This window comes from Cryptomeria japonica, chromosome 3 (assembly GCF_030272615.1).
Source record: "Cryptomeria japonica chromosome 3, Sugi_1.0, whole genome shotgun sequence".
Classification (NCBI taxonomy): Eukaryota; Viridiplantae; Streptophyta; class Pinopsida; order Cupressales; family Cupressaceae; genus Cryptomeria; species Cryptomeria japonica.
In genome coordinates this window covers 442,169,987-442,190,388 of record NC_081407.1, presented here as the reverse complement: position 1 = coordinate 442,190,388, position 20,402 = coordinate 442,169,987, and the positions used below count along the sequence as shown (strand labels likewise).

The following is a 20,402-nucleotide window of genomic DNA, read 5'->3' as shown; positions in this document are numbered from 1 at the left end:
AAATGTTTTAGAGTGATGCAATGATCAATGATATAGTGTTTAGGTCTGAAACCAATATGCCCTCTTGCTCTTTTCCCTCTTTTTTTCTGTCCATCTATTGATTCTATGCTTTAGCATGCTCCCAAAAATCTTTCCAAGAAGAGGGTTGACTATAATAGTACAATAATTGGAAGGGTTATTGATGCCTCCACTTTTGTGAAGAGGTATAATAACACTAGTTGTCCATTCAACTGGAAATTTGTTTTGGGTAATTATGTTAAATATCTTCTTGATATCTGGATCTAGAAGATCAACTCCCCACTTCAAAAAAATTTCCTACAAAAACCATCAATATCTTGTGCTTTACCACTTGCCAAATTCTTTATACCTTGCTTGATGTCTACCACAAAAAAAGCTCAGTTGAAGTGCCAATTATGGGTGGATTACTTTTCTCATTTCTTCTTTAATATAGGAGCTTCACATAATCTAACCATTCGACATCTGTGATATTTTTTTCTCTTCTATTGTAGCTCCCTCCAAAAAACCTTTGGGATTGTGTTTCCCCAAAGTAACTAGTTTCTTCCTTCTTGAAATTACATATCTTTCTTTTTTTGATTTAATCAATTGCTTATATATTAGCTTGTTTTCCTCTGTTTGAATCACTTTTGTTAAGGGACTTTTAGTAGCCTTGCATTCTTCATCATACCAAGGACCAGTAGGAAAGATATTTGAAATCTTCTTCAAAGGTCTAGTTCTCTTACAATCCTTTAAGGCCTTGTGCATGCAGATATACTCTTTTTCTCCCTTGTATTCCTCACACACTACATTGTTTTTAGTTAGTTGTAGGTGCTTTTCAAGAGTAGCATTGAAGAGCTCTTTGTTTTCTTGATTTATTAGGATTTTGCCTTGCATGAATACCTTCTTGTGTGCATGTTGGATATGCTCTTTTTGTAGGCCTTTTGAATTTATGCCAAGTTTAATAAAAAGAGGCATATGATCAAAATTCAACTCCGTAGGACATCTCTTAATGTTGAAGTTCAACAACTTGGAAGTAGAGCTTTGAGAGCGTGTTACATAATCAACTACACTTTGCTCGTTGTATGTCTTGCAAATGATACCATAGGATCTCAACCATTTCTTCATGCCATTACATATAACCATGACATATACACTGCAAATGCCTAACAACTTTGCCCCAAAGTGTGATACACTCCCATTCCCATCCTATGAAGTCATTTTCCAAAGATGATCCTCGTTCTCCCCTAGCCATAAGGGATTATTGTCCTGTCCTACATCGCTGCTCAATTGAATAGATTGATTGTTCGTTGTCCTAACATTAAAGTCTCTAATTAAGATTACTTCACCCACATTGGTGAAAGTAGAGATATCTTTTTTTAACGCAACATAAAAGTCTTCATTATCTAGATTATAAAACTTTGAACTTTTTGAAACAAAATAGCAAGCAAGCAACCAACCAAACTGTAGCTTCATTATCTAATATTTTTAACCATATAGACTGTTTATTTGTTATTTTCTTAATTACATCGAAGGAGTCTCCTATTTGAACTGGATGAGCTAACTTTAACAGATCAACGGTTAGGCAATGTTTAATAGGCCTGCAAGACGATCAAACACTTGCTTGCCGTCGCATTTCACGATCACTGTTTTTTATTAAGCAATTCACTAGTGACTAAGTTTGGCCCTATTTCCGAACACCAAGAAAACTCCAAACAACGTGTAAAGTTAAAATTATTTAGTCTGAATCGATAAGCACTTCGGTTTCTATCCCTACCAAATATAGTGTGAAAAGATCGATGCAAACACTGGCATGGGCATAAAATAATTTGTGTCTGTAAAATTACTCCTTTTGTTGTCTACTATTTCTCCTTGGCATCTGTGACCACATATAATTTGCAAAGATGTGTCAGACGCTAGATAATTTACATGAGCCAAAATAATTTATTTATTATATTTGTCCTTTTTCTCTTTCATATTTATGAGCCTTCTTCTTTTTGTATTCCATCGATGTTATATAATAAGACAATTTTTTTTATCTAGCGATCATACAGACTTCCGATTTCTTCATCGAATTTCCACCTTGCTAAACAGTTTTTAAATAAAACAAATCACATCCTTTGAATAATAAAGGTACTTGTTGTTTATAAGGCCTTTTGTTATAATGTTGCCATGGATATTCATACCCCGCTCTAAGCACTGGTAGGATGTAAGCAAAGATTGCTATACTTGCTTGAAAGTAAGTAAAGCCTTACTACAAATCTATTTTTCGCTAAAACATGATAGAAGTTGTCTTTGCTTGAAAGGGCCTAAGGCTTGTTCGACAAATTCATTTTGTGCATTTCTTCATGGCACTCTATCAAAATAGTTGTGTCTTGTGTCCACCCTTTGCATACATATCTACAACATCTGACAAATTCTTTATGCGTTGATGGATGTCCATGCCCTGTTCCAAAGCTTCCACTTCACAGACCGATCATCAAAGAGCAGATGCCAACCAAAATTGAAAACCAAACTAAAATTGAAGGCAACAATGTTGATCACCAATTCGTCGTAGGTGCTCTTATACCAGATTCTTTTTATTTTTATTTTATGTTTAAATGTGACCCATATTTTCCTCATCTATTGAACTTGACAAGAGATTCATCTCCCAAACACACATTACCACCATTAGAGTAAGTTCTGAAATAGTGAGAAGTACTATCATTTGAGAGCTGTATGGAAAAATTTTCTTGAGTCCATGATCAATGCACCTGCATATGCACTAGTATACAGAGCTAAAGAAGAAGTATCACCACTATCAAACATTTATATTGTCAACTAACCCCCTTTTTTCTCCTCCTTATAAACCATTTTAACTTTATCCATTTTAACATTTTTAGCATTCTTTTTTAATTTAAAAAAAAAAATCCTTCTAATTAATCTCATTATAATATACCCCATGCGTAGGATATCTTATTTATTTCTAAAATCATATATTCTATAAAAAAATCAATGATATTAATAACCTAAATAGAATCCATCTAAGCGGATTAGATCAAACTTTTAATAGAGTCTTCTTCACATCTATTAAAATATTTAAAATTAAGTAAGGTTATTTCATATTTTTTGGGATCAAATGAAATCATTTGAAAATGTCATTTTGTAAGCATATAACTCTTAAGATTAGCTTTCCAAAAATCACAATATATCTTGCATTTCACTTAATACTATACATTTTTAATTTAATTATGAATGTAAATCCATAATAAAAATAATGTTAGGTTCTATTCAAGACACTAGAAAAAATAACAAATATTATTATAAAATATTAAACATGTATTACACTCCATATCAATTTGCTTATTTCAATGAAAAAATGATATATATGTTAGGAGAATAATGTAAATCTTAAGTTAAAGTGCGTACTATTCATCTTATCCTTCCAATTTTTTCCCAAAAAGAACTCACTAGATCAAGACATCTTTGATGAGATTCAAGTTCTTATCCTATCTCCTAAGAAAGTAATGCACCCACCATCTTAACAATATTTGGAATTTAAGTTGTAGTACCACTAATTAAGTTATCATGATATTTTCCCAATTATTTGGTAAAGAAACAATAGGGACAATATACTTGTCATCCTATTTAATCTTCATTTCTATGAATGATCAAAGTGTTGGGTGTATTCAAATTCTCTATCACTAAGTCACTATCACCCATCTGCAATGAATATACCATTTTCCATAGAAAATTATGACGCACTTGAAACTTTCTTGATTCAATCTCTCAACATTATCCCAAGCTTCTTGGTAATGGCGTCTATCATGATATTCAAGAGGATTGAATATACAAGACATATTGGTATGACATTCATGAAGGTAGTGGAGTAGAAGAAAGGTGATGGAAGAAGAGACATAGTTATCTAAAGACATCATTATTAATAGTAAGGAAGATCAAAGAGAAAATTAAATGGTATTAATTTTTTGTTTACCGATTTGTCCTATACGTCATTTGGATAATTTTTCTTCTATTAATTAGAATGAATATCGCGTATTGCTAATTCTATGGGGTTTTGAGTTTAAAAAAAATAATATTGATCTTTGTTTGATTTTCAGTTTTAAATTATAAGTAATGGGTTTTAAAATTTAATTAATCCATATTGAAACATTAAATTTTAAATTTTAATTAATTAATATTTTATTAATAAATATATTATATTTTGAATTTTAATTAATTCGTATTTATAGTCAAATGGATTGGATTTTGACTTTAATTATTAAATATTTATAGTAAAACATATTTAATTTTGGATTTCAATTAGTTTTATTAAGGATATTAATATCATAATTTAATCGTATAGTGTTGGAGTCTAGCAAGTAGTGATCCAAATTTCATGAGTAGCGATTCACCACTTTTATTAAGCACATGGAGTACTTGAGAAAAAAAGTGATGGAAAGGGATACATGATAGAGCGAAAACAACAGGGATGAAGCGTATGATAGTATGAGGAAGCACATGAAGACGCATGCAAAGATGGTAAATGGAAGCATGTGAAGGCTCTAGTTATTGCTATTATTAACCAACCCAACTACAATTTCCAATTACAAGACGATTCTTATACTTTGGTAACTCATCATTTTGGGAAACTAAATCTTATTTTTTGAATTGTCCATCTAGAGTTCAAGATGCACCATTGACTGTATTTATTTATTAGATGAAAATAAAAAAATAACTACATTTTGATTTTCAATTAGTTAAGGAATATAAAATAAATAAAGTCGGCGTTAATGCATTCTGATCTTTGAATAGACATTGCCTATTTTTCTACTATTAACAAATCAAGGACACAATGCCATAATATTTTGAGGTATTTTGTCAAAAAGTTGATGGGTTTAACAAATTCTTTCATGTTTTATGCTAAAAATTATAATGAAAATTTAATATAACTATTACATGTTACATATCTTAAAAATAATCTATAAAATATGATGAGATTTATCTTTTTCAAGTATTTTGTTTTCCACAATTCCAATTAAATTATATAACATAACTAAACATATGATATTTTTAATTTAAATATGCAATTTTATAATATAAAGTTCTACTAAAATGATATAAATATAATATTTTATATTTTATATAATTGTATTTTACTAAGACTAAAATATAAAGTTGTAAATTTGAAAAAATATCTATCCTTACCTATATAAAGAAGTAAAATATTATAAAATAAATAAAAATATAATATAATTTTAAAATTAAATGTACATTATCTAAAATACAATATATAAAAATAATTCAATAAAAAATATTTCTGTTATCTTATAGATAAATATTATGTCATTATAAAACACTTATTTCAAAATATAATCATAAGTTAGACTTGGATTAGAAAGACAACATCCCTAAATGCATGTGTAAAATAGTATGACCAAATTAAAAAAGCAAGAGGTCATATCCTAGGGGAGAGGGACCTGTAGTTGTACGGGGTCCAATAGTCGTTATAGCAATTGTGCATATAATATCCAGTCTTGCCACATATTTATACTATATAATGTAAATAAACAATCTACATGTAAATAAAAAAATTACCAAATGTTGATCAAAATGGACCAATACTTGAACATAAGAGAACTCATAAATGTTATATAAAAAAGACATAAATACATTAATTAACAAGTGAAATAGATCATTTTTTGTTTCAAATAAAATATCATAGCTATCCACTATAAGTATGTCATATATAAAATAAGATACTCACTTAAACAAGTACTCTTATCATAGTGTAAAAATATTATTCTTATGTGTACAACTATTGGGGTGGCAAAGTATATGAGTAGAGTATTTCATATTAGTAATTTGTCCTATCACAAATATAAAAGGTGAACATACTGAATACCTTGTTTTTCTCCATGAAATGTGAGGGATTGTCCAAAGATTTAAGTGTTCAACAATTGGTCCTTTTGTGTTCCTATAAGTTTTATTTTATATCATAATATGTTGTTTTTGTGTTCAACTATTGTTCCTTTAGTGTTGGATATAAAAGTTAGAGATAACACACATTTATGATTACTAACAGGTATTTGGTCCATTTAAGTTTCATATAAGTCATATTTTACATAAAAATACGGTATTATATTAATTACAAATGATATTTTTTTATTCAACAATTAGGGATTTTTAGATTAAGTTTTGGTTGAATCTTTAAAAAGTCATTTTTTTGACCTTTCGCATTAGACGTGTTATTTTGACGACTTGCATGACGAGTGACGCCTTCAAACCTTAGTTGTGGATAGTTAAGTGTCCATATTACATTCCTAAAAAAAAATGGAGGTCTTACGATATTCCATGTGACGGTTACATGTTGATGAAGTTAGCCCTAACGACTATTGGTTCCTCTCCCCTAGTCATAAATAATTTTGTCTTGTGCTTATAGAATGTAAGATTATCATTGATAGTTTGATATTTGAAATATGTGATATCTAAGTAAAGTGTTTCTATAATTCACATTTATCAACAAGTTGAACATTTAAGCTTACACAACCACTCATCATACTTCTATTTCTTTTTGTTTGATTCATGTTTGGATCTCTATAAGTGGCATCATTGATTTGAATATATCACTTCTCCATAAAGACCTTCATTGCACAAACAACTTAATTTACTAAATAATATATCAATTGACCTCATATATTATAAAAATATATGCAAAAAAATAGACCAAAAAATTCCATCTTTAACCTTCCATACCTCTTCGAGGTACCTATTGCACACCAAGATGAGAATGCTAGTTTTACAATACTGATCCATGCCCTTAAAACCCATTTCAGTGTCTCCATTCCAAACAGAAATTTTATTGCATCCTTCCAAGTCTCGGACTATACATCCATCACGTTCATATGAATTGCGCCTAGACTTTTAATCATGATAGCATCCACATGGCAATTTGACCTGTATTTCAGGAATATTTAAACACACAATAAAAACAACAGGAGGGCCGATGTACAGACACGCGTCCTTTGTCAAAGTCAGGAGTATTTAGATATAACCTTTGGGTCCGGTCAACTCATTTGTCGTAGGGTTTACACTGGTATTGGTTTGCATTGTAATGGTTACATTATTTGATTCAATTTGAAAATCCGACTTCGTTTAAGAAACCTACAAATTTGTTCTCTCGGAAATCAAGATTCGCTTCTCAGGGGTGTACTCATTTTCATAAGTGGGTATTCATTTAAACCTATTGTATTTGGTGGATTTACGTGTGTATTATTCAGTCGGGTAATTTTAGTGGTACTGATTGCAAACAGTCATGTCAAAAGTATATGTGGGTGGTTTGGATTCCCGTACTACTGAAGAGGAGCTGGAAGATGAGTTTCGTGCCTTTGGAGTTCTTCGGAGGTGGGTGGTAGTTTTCTTTTTGACTTTATTTTTCTTGAATCAATTATTTATTTTATCGGTTTGGTTTAATTTTAGGGACAAGAGAGTATTGAGTTTTTGTGGGTAATGATAGAGAAGATGAACTAGTGAAAAATTGAAAATGGTTGGTTGAGATGTTGAAGTTTTGACCAGACGCATTTTGATTTGGTGAAGGGGAGGGGAGGGAGGGGGCAATAATCGAGTTTGTTTTTTTAGTCTGTACAATGGCTGTATTTTATTTATCTACATGAATCTCCAAACCCTTCTAACTGGTGGGATAGTTTATATTTACATTTATGTTGTTGGCTTGGATTTGCATCTTGAGCTTTGCCAGCTACAAACAGTGTGCTACTTTTTTCATGTGAATGAATTAGGCGTGTTTTCTGGTTCCGAGCATTACTGTTTTATATGATTATCCCCATAAGTCTTGTAATTTGTGCCCTCATTTCTACATCTCTATAGTTGGAACTCAACCCACTTGCATTTCTAAGTCATATGCGCCAGTTTTTGATTTGCATGTGCACAGTGTTGTAAACAAGCAGTTGCTTTTCTTAGTTTCCAAAATGAAGCCACTCTTTAATATTTGCTATGCACAGCATTACGTTTGGTGAGGGCGGATGAAGAGTGTGTTGTTTACTTAGATGGCTATTGCACTCTCCTACTTCTCTACGTTTGAGAAATATTAAAAGATCGAGTTTGAATGTGGTCTATGTCACCCCTCTTACAGCATCACCAACCAGGAGGGTTTTAGTCGAGGCAATAAATCTTATAACCCTTCACTGCTGTAAAAGATATGTGTGATTAATGGTTTATCTATGAACATTGCTTCCTTGTGATCCAAAAAAATTGCCAAAATTTCCATAAACATCACTATTGAAGGTAAAAAATTAATAACAAATAAAATCAAGTTGAAGGGCCTTTTCCACTTCTAAATCTTCCAATAATATGTTATGTTCGACAAGTTATCCTTTGAATGACTTCAATATCATATTAATAAAGTCAAGGAGTCAGTGTTTCTTTCTCATTACTTCACATAGAAACCGTTAGCTAAGGTTTCTCTGCTAGAAATTTGAGGCATTTGGGGTTCTTTGATCACAACTTAGAACTTTGTCTAATAACTATGAGTTAAGAATCTCACTAGATGAATCTGTATGGTTAGGAAATTGAAAGACTAATGAGGGGCTTCATGAAAGTAAGAATTAAAGGGGTGTTTCCACTTGCATTTCTTATTTCTATAGGTGAAGCTTAACTAGCCTTTTCGATAGGATATTTCGATTATGACAAACTCATGAAATAGTCTAATGTCTTGTGGATATCTAATGATTTTGTTTAATTGTTCGATTATGAAATATTCTTATGTTTTTGATCCAGACAAGATCTATATTTGGTTATCTTCATGAATCTGCCCACTCTCTTAATTATATTGGATTGGTTAAGTCTTACATGTAAGTTGTAGGCTTGGTTTTGCCTCCTGCCAACTGTTGGATGTTAGCAATGTGCATCCCTTTCTCTTTAATGATTAGGGTATAGGTTTTGCTGATTTGGATAATTGGTTTTTATACAATCTCCTTCATTAGCCTCTCAATACCCACTTGCATTTCTTTTCTATATAAATGGAAATCAACTCCTTGTTTTTTCACGGTCATATTTGTTAGTTGTAGTAGGCTTGGATTTAAATCTTGCAAACTTAAGGGGGTTAAGTGGTGTGTTGTTTTCTTTCTTGTCATTGAATTATTGGGCCATTGCTGGTTCATAACATTTTTGTTCTTCATGATTGCCTTCATTAGTTTCTCATTACTCACGTGTTTTTCTTTTTCTTTTTTTTTTTTATATATGAAGAACTCAACTTATTTGCACAGTTGATATTTTAACAGGATATTTCAGTCATAATAAACTCATCAAGTAGCTTTATGTCTTTCGGATACCCACCCATTGCATTGAGTTATTGGGTCCTGATTTTTGCTTTTTCTCTTATGACTCATGAATTGTTTTAAGTTTTCTTTTACCTAGTTGATTAGGCTTAGGTGAATAATATTTTTTGTTGTTAGTAGGACATATGGCACAATGATGTGTTATGTTCTGAGTTGAGTTGGCATTTGATTTTTAGCAGATGGTGGTCGGCTGTACTTCTTGTAGTCTTTTTATTTTTAGGTTCAGGTACAGACTTGGGTAAGGTAGCTCTCTTCTTACCTGAGTTGAACATGAAGTCGTGATCTCTTCAATCTTGTTGTGCTTCACATGCAATTAAATTTGTTTCAGTGCACATTATCTTTCCCCTGATATCTTATGCATGACTATATATTTTGGAGGACCATGAGTATTTTTGAATGAATGTTTCTGATGTTTCCTAAAATCAACTTAGAATTCACTGCCACAGTTAGGAAGAATGTGGCTATGCTAATGTGTATGTATCCAGTTACATCTTCTGTGGTAGTGAGCAAATTGATACTAAGATTCTCATTTATATATTTAGGTCCTAGAGGGGCTCATTCTTAGGTTCATTGTTGTATTGAGATTCCTGATGTTTGACCATTAAACAAATACGTGAAGTTGTTTCACTATTTGCTTTAGCATCGAAAAGTTGGTTTTATCACCATTGAAATTTAAAGGGGTAATTTCATTAATCAAGGATTTTCAGGAAGAGTAGAATAATCGAACTAATAGTTCTAGAATATAAGTTCATACTGTTAATTTGTCAGCTAGAAATTTTGTGTTCTCGCTTGTTGAAAGATATAGGTTAATCGGCAACTGTTATTATGATTGCATATGCTAGGGTTCCTTGGAGATATTTATTTTACACAAGCTTTGTAGATTTGCTATAAGAACATTCCCGGTTGTTGCTGAAGCATACACTTCAAGATTTTTTTTTCAGTATTATAATGAGTGTACTGATAGTTTCTCATCATTGATTATTGGATCCTTGATTTCCTTTTGTATTTTGCAGTGTAAGTGTGTAATTATGAAATACCTATTTTACTTATTAGAGGCTTTTTTATTTTTAGTAGTTTTTTTGTCAATGCTAAGCATGATTACTAGTACTTTATGATAAGGCTTCACTCTCATCACATTTTTTGGCTGGGAAAGGTACCAAATACAATTTTCTCCAAATTTTCCTTGTGTTAGGTGAAATTCACAGAAATGATCATATGCCATGGAGGGTCATTTAAACTTACAATCTTGACCTTCATTTTTGGACAAAGACAATCTGAAGGTTCTTCTGGGATCATTTTTAAGGCAACGTCTATTTGTCACATTCATTAGCCAATAGCATACTTGTTCGTGCTTGGATTAAAGCTTGTCCTTGAGAAAGCAAAAGAGAAAGGGACTTTGAAGGGTTATTTCCGTAGACTCATTTTGCTAGCCAAGTTAACTAGGCATGAGCCTTGACAATTTAAATTGGAGTTAAGTGTATTGTTTGTATATTCCCTTATCTATGTGTAAAATGTGTTTAGTCTGCTATCTTTCCTTGATTAGATCAACTTATTTACTTTCAATGTTGCTCAAGTGTTAATTCTTTATGTTATCGGGTTTTACATATTTTATATGTCATTTGGTTTTATGTACACATATAAGATAAGCATTCAAAAGTCTAATGAAAATGCCCTTTTACTTGTTCACAGAATGCCTATCTCGATTTTTATAAACTTTCAGAGATATGTTGATTTGTATGTAGATGCCCTGCCAGGACGCATGCAAAAGGAGTGACACAGTTTATGATATACACAATTAACTAAGGGATTAGTCTAGTTTTTGAATTATTGTTGAGTTTGTGAATAAAAATCACATGCCCTTGTAAAATCTCTTTTCTCCATTATTCTCAAAGGTATGATAGTTTCAGGAGGTGTGCTCTGCAAAATATTTAATGATAGTATTTGAACTAATTTTTGGAGTTCCTTTATAATTTTTCAGGATGAATAAGAAATTTGAATTTTTAAGTATCAGCTTGTGTAGACTTTGGAAACCTGCATTTTTTCTTTGGCACCATAGGCCTCTCTTTTATCACTTTGGGCTGGCAAATGATACCCTTAGTCTGTCCCAATGGGCCAAGAGAGCTAGTTTGAATGGTTAGTAAAGGCCATCATCCTTGGTCTAATCCAAATTGGTTGTTATATTTATATTAACGGTTAAGTAACAGAAGACTGTAAGACTGAGTTATTTCATATTCCTTGGTGAAAACATTTACAGAGCTGACATAAGGAATATTGCAGGGCATGCAGTTTCCTTCATATCAGAAGTACTACAAGGTTTAACTTTTAACATTATATACCTAAGTTCTCATTTGCCAGGTCATATAACATATAAACAGGCATCCTGATAAGAACAGCAAACATAACAGCAATATTGCAGGAAGCAAAGAGGCATTAGCAGTTAATTGAGGAATTTTTAGTTTCAATTTCCACTGAAAGTCTAAAAGCTGAAAATTTCCAATGTGAAAAATTGGAAATATCTGTGGGATCCTTTTCATAATTAGTGGTTGTAATGGAGTCTGTGCTTGTCTTGATTTCCTTGGATCATTTTGGACATGGGATTAAGTCAGCAATTTAGACAATTTTTTGGTTTAAACAAATAACTAGTGAATGATAGGTTTATCATTGCTTCCTTTCATTGCCTCAACTTGGATAAATGTGCAGCAGAGGGCACGATCGATAGGATTGTAATGATCTTTTACATGCTAATAAAATGCACTGAAAATGAGACAAATTCTTAAATGCTTTTACTTTTGCAGCATTTAGTATTTACAATTAACAGGCAAATGCATGACATTATATATTTGTTCCATTTGGTGAATCACAATGACATTGTAGATCAAGCATAGCTTTCTAAGTTTAGTTTCAGTACGATCCTCAATATGTAGATTAGTTTACTCTAATAGTAATCTGTACTGACACTGGTTACTATGAACTGAATCTGATCTGGCATAGGAAAAATCATAGTTGGACTACTCGCCGAAAACTCTTCAAGGCGAGTTTTTACGACTTTTACTCGCCATAAAAACTCACTGAGTTTTTGGGAAAAACTAACACTGAAAAACTTGGCAAGTTTCTTTAAAAAACTCGGCAACACTAAAAAAAGAGGCCCAAACATGTCAAAAAATTATCTATTTTTGTTTCTTCAGGTCAGTTTCATTCTCTTCATCAGAATATATACATGAACTATAACATTTAAGTATAAGAGACATTTTTAAGTTATATTTCATGTATATATTGGCAGGATGTTTGAGAGTGGTTTCAGATCTCTAGGAGTTATAATGCAAATTCTAGATTTTAGAAGATCTTTTAATTTTTCAGACTTAGTCAAATTTTAGTAATCAGTATGCTCCTATCAACATTCTCTCGCTCTCTCTATCTCACTCACTTTATCTGCCTCGAATTTTAGACCTATCTATCTATCTCCCTATCACTCTTCCTCTATCCCCCTCTCCACCACTCTCCATCTCACTCTCTCCTCTCTCCCCCAAGATCTAGACCTATCTATCTACCCCTCTCTTTCTCACCCTCATACCCTGGCGAGGGGTGCTACCCTCAACCTAATTTTAATTTGCAGATGCTTGGTGGCAAAGTCGGGGTGGAAATAACCCAAATCTCAAAAAATTTGCCCTCAGAATCTTATGTCAACCTTGTAGTTCATCCAGTTGTGAGTGCAATTGGAGCTTGTTTGAGGCGATCGACGCGAAGAAGAGGAGCAAGTTAGCTCAAAAACGTCTCAATGACCTTTTCTTTGTGCAATATAATCTTCGGTTGTGCATAAAGAAGGTAGAGGAAGCACCAACTGGTCCAATTGATTTGGATGATATAGATCCTTACAGTGATTGGATATCACAGGAGTAGCCTCCATTGTTTATAGAGGATGACATCAATGATTTGGAGAGGTAGGCTACAGAGGAGGGGGTGGATTTGGTTTCACACTAGATGACATTGAGGAGGATGAGGAGGATGAGGAGTCATTGCCAGTGCCTGGTGCAGCTAGAGACAGAGCTATATCTAGGATGGAGGATGAGCCATAGCTTGAGCCAGTCATACCGAGTGAGGAGGCACAATCACGCCCACAACCGACTTCTAGGACTAGACCTTCTAGTTCCACCTCTCCCTTAGTTTTTACTAGAGTTGGGAAGAGGAAGATGTAATTGTATTGATTTATTTACTTTTAGTTCTACAAAACCTATTTACTATTTTGCTTCCAGCCATCAGCATTCCTCATGAGGATGCGATTTTGTACTCACTTTGCATTTAAATATATCTAGACTCAGCTTGTTTCTTTTGTGTTCTCATTTATTGACTCATTGGATGCATCTTCTCATTAAATTTGACAAAAAAAATGCATTTTTAATTAAATTTAAGCGTGTTTTTAAGTTGCCGAGTTTTTCACCGAGTTTTTTTTTTCAGGCCTTGGCGAGTTTTGCCGAGTGGTGAGTAGTTCATCTATTGGAAAAATAACAGTAATTACTCCATAAGTTCATCTATGGGAAGAATAACAGTAATTACTTCATAAACTACAAGTTGATGTCATAGAACTCAAAATTCTGTCCATCTTCCACTAATTTTCAGAGGACTATGAATAAGAGAAAAATAAGAAACATATATTACAATGTGTTGAATCTCACCTTGAACAAGTTTTAAATAAGCCAATTTCAAGCATATAGATCTACTGCTGCAGCTTAAAAACATGCCAATAGTCCTGCTGGAGAGAGTTGATTCCCATAATCTTGCTCAAGGATGATTATGAATTGCCTTCTCATACGAATGCCACTTGGAACATGGGTTACAATCAGGAAAGGGGATTGCCACCGGATTTTGCATTAGATACCTTTGCCTGAAAAATACAAACTGTGGCCTGAGTTTTTATTGAATTTGAACAAGTAATAAAGATTCCTACACTGGAAATATGGTTCTTAATCTACCCTTATTGGATATATTAAAGAGATAGGTTCTAAACCCCCTAATATGCATTTTTGGACATAAAAATACCAATAATTACTATGTCACGAGAAGTACAGATCCAAATGTAACTTGCCATGGCCACTGTAATTCTAGGGGAGAAACCTATGGCCTGATAGGCAGAATACATTTAAGCCCGGACTGTAGAATAGAAAATCTAAGTTCTGAAATGATCCTCAAATGCTGCAATGATTTTGTAATCCCTAGGTCCAAAACTTTAAATATAAGCTGATATAAACATGAAGTGTAGAATAGAGAAACTCAAATACTGGAATAATTTTTGTAATCCATAGATCTGAAACTTTAAACATAAGCCAAGAACTGAAATATGAATATACAACAGCTTTCAGAATGACAATACAAAATTACTTTTCCAGGACTTAGAACTGAAGAAAAACATTTCTGAGAAGGTATGGAAATTCACTTTGGTCAAGATGTCCCGAAGTGCAGTGTGGTTGCTTTCCTTGCTCAAAACCAAGTCTCAGACCTGTATGCAGGATTCTGAAAAAACATTTAAGTGTCTGTTTCTAGATAATTTATCCAAATGACTTGACCACTTCGTTTCTATTGGACAATAACTATTTACATATAAATCAGTTGCCTAACAAAAATTGCAGCTGATTATCATGAAAAATACAACTGACATTCAACTGCAATTAAGTGCTAGAAAAATACAATTAAATAATAGGATAGTCCAAAACTACAGAATATTATATTGTTCCACACAAATGCACAACAAACTGTTGACTATTAGCTTTTGATATCATAACAATCTTGTAAAGTTTGCTCATGATAACAGGAAATAATAAAATTAGGGCCATTTATATTGCTAGTTCTCTTTGGATGATACATTTTTCACATAGTTGTGGAATCCCAGTTTTAGCAAACTTGGATAAAAGATCACTTTATTTTATGCCATGCTTACAATCTTCGTTGCAAGACTTCACATTTTGATTTTATCTAATATTCTTGTTTCAACTCATTTCTTATGTTTTTTTGTGTACACACTTCCTAGCTTTCTCATGCCAGCTTAACTGTACTTCTTGGCGCTTGTCGTGGTTTCCAGATAAAAGGCATGTAATTTTTTTTTATAGCTGATTGAATTTTTTTACCAAATCAGAGGAAGATGCCTTTGCTTGATTTTTCCATTGGAAGACTAATGCAAAGTCGTGTGAATTGACAGCTTTAGAAAACCGATATTGTTCTTACTCCTCGTAATCCAAGAACATTGAGATAGTCAATCTTGATGTTATTGGTGGAAACAAACAGGAGCTTGATTCGGTAAATATTTCCATACTACTTCCAAATATTGCCTAATCCAGTTTAGCAAAATAGACTTCCATTTTCATATGAAAAAATACCTCTCAGGATCCAGATTTGCTAAAAGCTACCACTCCATTGTTTTCTTATTCAGGGTTGTGAGTGAGTGGAATTTAGCCCCTAAGTTTTACAAAATTTTAGAATTACAATGTTAATTGAATGATAAGTTTCTTCCAATGCTTAGTCTTTGCTATGCAAATGTAATTAAAAGACAGCATCTTTTAATATTTATGGTGTTGTTATCAGAACTATCGATTACTTATCAAGGTTGGGAATCAATCCCTTGGCGTACTTGTTTTTTCTAAATTGCAAATCATCCAATATAAGCAATAATTTAACTTTTGTGATTAATGATGAAAAACAATTTCATTTGGCACATCCTCCCTTAAAACAAAGAACTTGTATTTTTGCTTCTTTTTCCCCTCAGTTTTTGAAGTTTTATGTTCTTAATAAGTTCTTTTAGTTATTTTTCAGTTGTGGTTTTTTCAAACCCTTGCTGAATAATTGTGAGTCATGATTTTGGCAACATTGATATTTGGTGGATAATTATTAGGAATTTGGTTTGGAGAAACCATAGAGAAATAGTCAGCGTTGTACATCAACTCAAAAGTTGTGCCTTTGATTGAAAATGTACCGATCTATCAAATGATAAGATTTCAGGGATGTTAGAATTAGTCCTGGTTATTCGTGAAGGGAACAAACATAAATAAGGCAAGACATTGTATGTAGTACTAGAGAATGGGTTTAATAAACATTCTAAAAAATTAGATTGCTATGTCTTATTAGCTGCTTTGATTTTCCTCGAGAGTGTGCTAAGATAACTCACATTTATCAGATACAATTCCAGTTGATTTTAAAAGACTGAGTACATTTTAAATCCAAGTTGTTGTGCTCTCAGTTTAAACGATGTATACTCTGCTAGTTTATTCTATCTATTTGGTATTGTGGCTTCTCTTTTATATAGGGCTTTTTGTTGATTGCTTGATTATGTTTACTTCACCCTGATATTAGGACGATTTTTAACTACTTTATGCTTTGTTTTTGTTTGTAAGGAAAGTTCCTAACTCCTTATCTTCTGATTTTATAGTGTATGGGTTGCAAGAAAACCTCCTGGCTATGCTTTCATTGAGTTTGATGATCGAAGAGATGCAGAGGATGCCATACGTGCCTTGAATGGTAATGCGGTTTCTTATTTTGAAAGTATCAATTGATTCTTCAGACATGTTTGTTTCAACTATTTTAGCTATTTAATGATATAAAATTCAAATGTAGTACTGCAGGCACGCATATTTTTCTCAAAACAATTGTGTTGATGTTTTCTTATATTTTCTATTTGATGATATAGTCAATTTCATTTCACAAGGACACTAGTTAGGTAATAGTCACATAAGAAATAAGCCACATGCAGGAACTCTACAACACAACTTAGAATTTTTGTTTGTTTGTAGGGAGATCAGATAAGTCATTATCATGGTCAAGCAATTCTAATTTCCTTTAGTTATCTTTGATGAATGATAACCTTTACATGGTTGGGGAAAAATTTGAGTGGCACCACGATTGATCATCAACAAACCCCTAGTGGAGAAAGACTACACACAGAAATTTTAGGTAAAATTGCCTTTTAGTTATTATTTCGTTTTTCAGAGAACAATGTTGTATTCTAATTGGGAATGAAAAAGAATCGATAAGGTGACTGTAAGTCATGTGTTTGAAACTTTTAACTAGTGTTACAAGACTCAGTCTCAGCTTTGACTCGGCAAGTTGATTTTTGACCTGGACTCACATCCAAAACTGTTTTATTGATATTTATAAAGATTACAGTTAATCTCTGAATTCAGTTGGTCTAGTGGGCTTTCTTGACTCTGTTGGTCTGTCAGTGTTTTTCTTCTCTGATTTAAGTTGATATCTTTCTTAGCGTAGGTCTATTGTTTTGGAGATGCATGTGGCTATTTCAGATTCATGTGATATCTGTTTTGGGCCGTAACATAAATTAGTTTCTTAAGGATAACTTTGGTAATTCTTTGGTTCATGCACAGTTCATAAGTCATAATATATCTTCATTTTCAGTATTTTTGTTTCTTAGGAAATTCTTAAATTAGTTTTACTTTTTTGTTTGACTGTACACTGGAATTAGAGAACGCTGCAGCTACATCATAGAACATATTTACCTATTTAGTAGAAAGATGCTCATATAATCTAAGCCATTATTGATTTTGACAGGCAAAAATGGATGGCGTGTGGAACTCTCTCGCTCTCGTGGCTCTGGTGGTGGGGGGCCTCGTGGTGGTGGTGGCCGTGGGCGTGGTGGAAGTGATCTAAAGTGCTACGAATGTGGCGGGTCTGGGCATTTTGCTCGAGAATGTCGCTCAGGAACAGGCTCTGGACGTTCATCGAGGGGACGACGTGGCAGTCCTACTCCACAACATCGGCGTAGCAGTCCAGAATATGGACGGAGGTATGTCTAAGTTGACAATGCCATGGAACATATTTTTAGTGGTCTTAGTTTTTCTAGTCTGAAACTATACTCTTCTTGCCTTCTTTACACTAACTGTAAATTTGGCTGGGATGTGTGGATATTGGGTTCATGGGTGGTTTTGCACCCTGAGTTGGATCGATCACAATTCTCAACCTTATTTGGATGAACAATTCGTGGATGGCTAGTACATTGTCAATAGTTATGTGAATGAATGTTGCTGTTCTTCCATAGAAATGGGTTATCTGATGCTTTTGTTCTACAAGACTGCCTATAAGAGATGCTGCAAGAAATGGCTTCTCCATGCAGATCCAATGCAGATAATGTTTATTCATGTTAAAATGAAAAGCAATGGGAAAGACTGCTGTGATCTTCCATTCCTATGATGAAGGTTTTAGGAATGGATGCGGATTAGACAGGTAAGAAGAGGAGTTGATGCAGCAGAAGATGTTGGAGGCCAGGCAGGAATCACAATAGTTACCTGAAAGATAACCCAATTTTAAATCATTTAATTTAGATTGTTTTTTATTGTGCTCTAAGTTTGACTTTTTAAAATTCATTATTTGCTTATGTATGGAATTAATTACAGCCCTCCTCGCCGGAGTAGGTCTCCATACCGATCAAGTGTATCACCTAAGCGGGTACACAACTACAGCAAATCACCGCCATCTCGCCGTGAACGTGATGTCTCTCCTCATGCTAATGGGTAGGTGTTAAAAATTATTTATTCAAATTAATTTATTTTGTCAAATTTTATTGCTTGTTGAATACCTTGCAGCAGAAATTATAATGTTCAAGTGTTGGTATGCTTTTTAGATAGAAATTTGTTGTTGTTTGATTATAAGCTTCATAAGTTTCTTTGTTTGATGTTTGCAGAAGTGCAGTTGGTAGAGAGCGTCTCCGTAGTCGTAGCTGAAGTCTTCCAGTATGATAATAAGCCCCCAAAAAGTGTCTGGGTGATGTATCATAATTTATACTTTATTTCTGATTTTAATTTGTCTCTGGAAGAGTAACATGATTACAAACTTGGCTGCTATATTTCTGTTTTGGAAAGTTGTTTTAGCTCGTTCATAGACCTCACCGATTTTCTAGCTTTTTGCCAAGTAATCAGAGGGATGGATATGCTGCTGTTGGAGGAAAAGTTGGAACTTTACTTCCAACCTATTTCTTCCAGACCCCACACAGTTCTTTTGTTGCTTTTTTGGATGATTTCATTCCTGTATTTCAGCTTTAGTTTTTGTTGGCTATTTCTTTTCAAAAAGCAAGCCTTTGAATTTTGTTGCTAACATTAAAGTTAACAGTAATGACCTGAGGAAAAGTTGGAACTTTACTTCCAACCTATTTCTTCCAGACCCCACACAGTTCTTTTGTTGCTTTTTTGGATGATTTCATTCCTGTATTTCAGCTTTAGTTTTTGTTGGCTATTTCTTTTCAAAAAGCAAGCCTTTGAATTTTGTTGCTAACATTAAAGTTAACAGTAATGACCTGAGTTTGTTGGTAATCTCATAAAATCTCATTTCTACTTTTAATTTTGTTTCAATATAATGCAGAGTCGTGCTCAAGAATGGCACTGGACTTCCTTGTTCTCAGGGTAGTTTTTGTTTGCATTGTCTTCTGGATATCACCTTTTTTTCCCTTCTTATGGACAGTGAAATGGACTCTTCAGTGCATCATCAGTTTATTTACATGAATTTAACCTCTGTGAGAAGATTATTCAAAGCTTTGTAAGTCCCTTAGAATCTTTTCATGAAAATTCCTTCCCTGCTTTTAGATATCTTAAAAGCCATTGGATCCCACTGCCAAGTACCAACATGAGAATTATATTTTGCTTAATGTATTCTGGTTGTTGCAAAAAATATATTTTGTCACTTAAACAGTTAAACTCAACTAACTTTTGTACATATATTGATACATGATGCTCATTATTCTGAGCATCTATCTATTAAATTTAAAGTCCATGCTCGTTTGGAATTTTACTACTCTTTTTGTACAGAGCGGTCTTGTCTTAAGAATGTTTTTCTTTGAATTATCATTTTTGTTGTATCCCATCCTATGCTTATGTCACCATTTCTCTTATGTTTTTCTCCAAGGCTCAAACTCTGGTTTCCAATTTCTGAAGCTATGTGTTCATTTCTGTATGTTACTCATTATTGAATCACAGGTTCTTGAAATGTTTATATTTCAAGATTTTCATTCCATGGATGTTGATATCCATTGAGACATTTACTAATCCATATACTGAACATTCAAATTGCTGGTATCGAGTAATATATGGTAATGCA

General features: G+C 33.1%; 1 protein-coding gene across 2 annotated transcripts; it reads left to right on the top strand.

Annotated features, from left to right (window-relative positions):
- Positions 1-6,823: 6,823 nt before the first annotated feature.
- LOC131039505 (serine/arginine-rich splicing factor RSZ22A) lies at positions 6,824-19,470 on the top strand. 2 transcript variants are annotated; one of them, XM_057973248.2, is made up of 6 exons: positions 6,847-7,195; positions 7,284-7,374; positions 16,735-16,823; positions 17,868-18,102; positions 18,710-18,826; positions 18,997-19,470. In XM_057973248.2, the coding sequence occupies exons 2-6, from the start codon at positions 7,286-7,288 to the stop codon at positions 19,034-19,036; spliced, it is 570 nt and encodes a 189-aa protein (XP_057829231.1). In that variant the 5' UTR covers positions 6,847-7,195; positions 7,284-7,285; the 3' UTR covers positions 19,037-19,470. The 2 variants fall into 2 exon arrangements, with proteins under 2 accessions (XP_057828599.1, XP_057829231.1); XM_057972616.1 differs by having other exon boundaries at positions 6,824-7,374.
- The last annotated feature ends 932 nt before the right edge of the window (positions 19,471-20,402 follow it).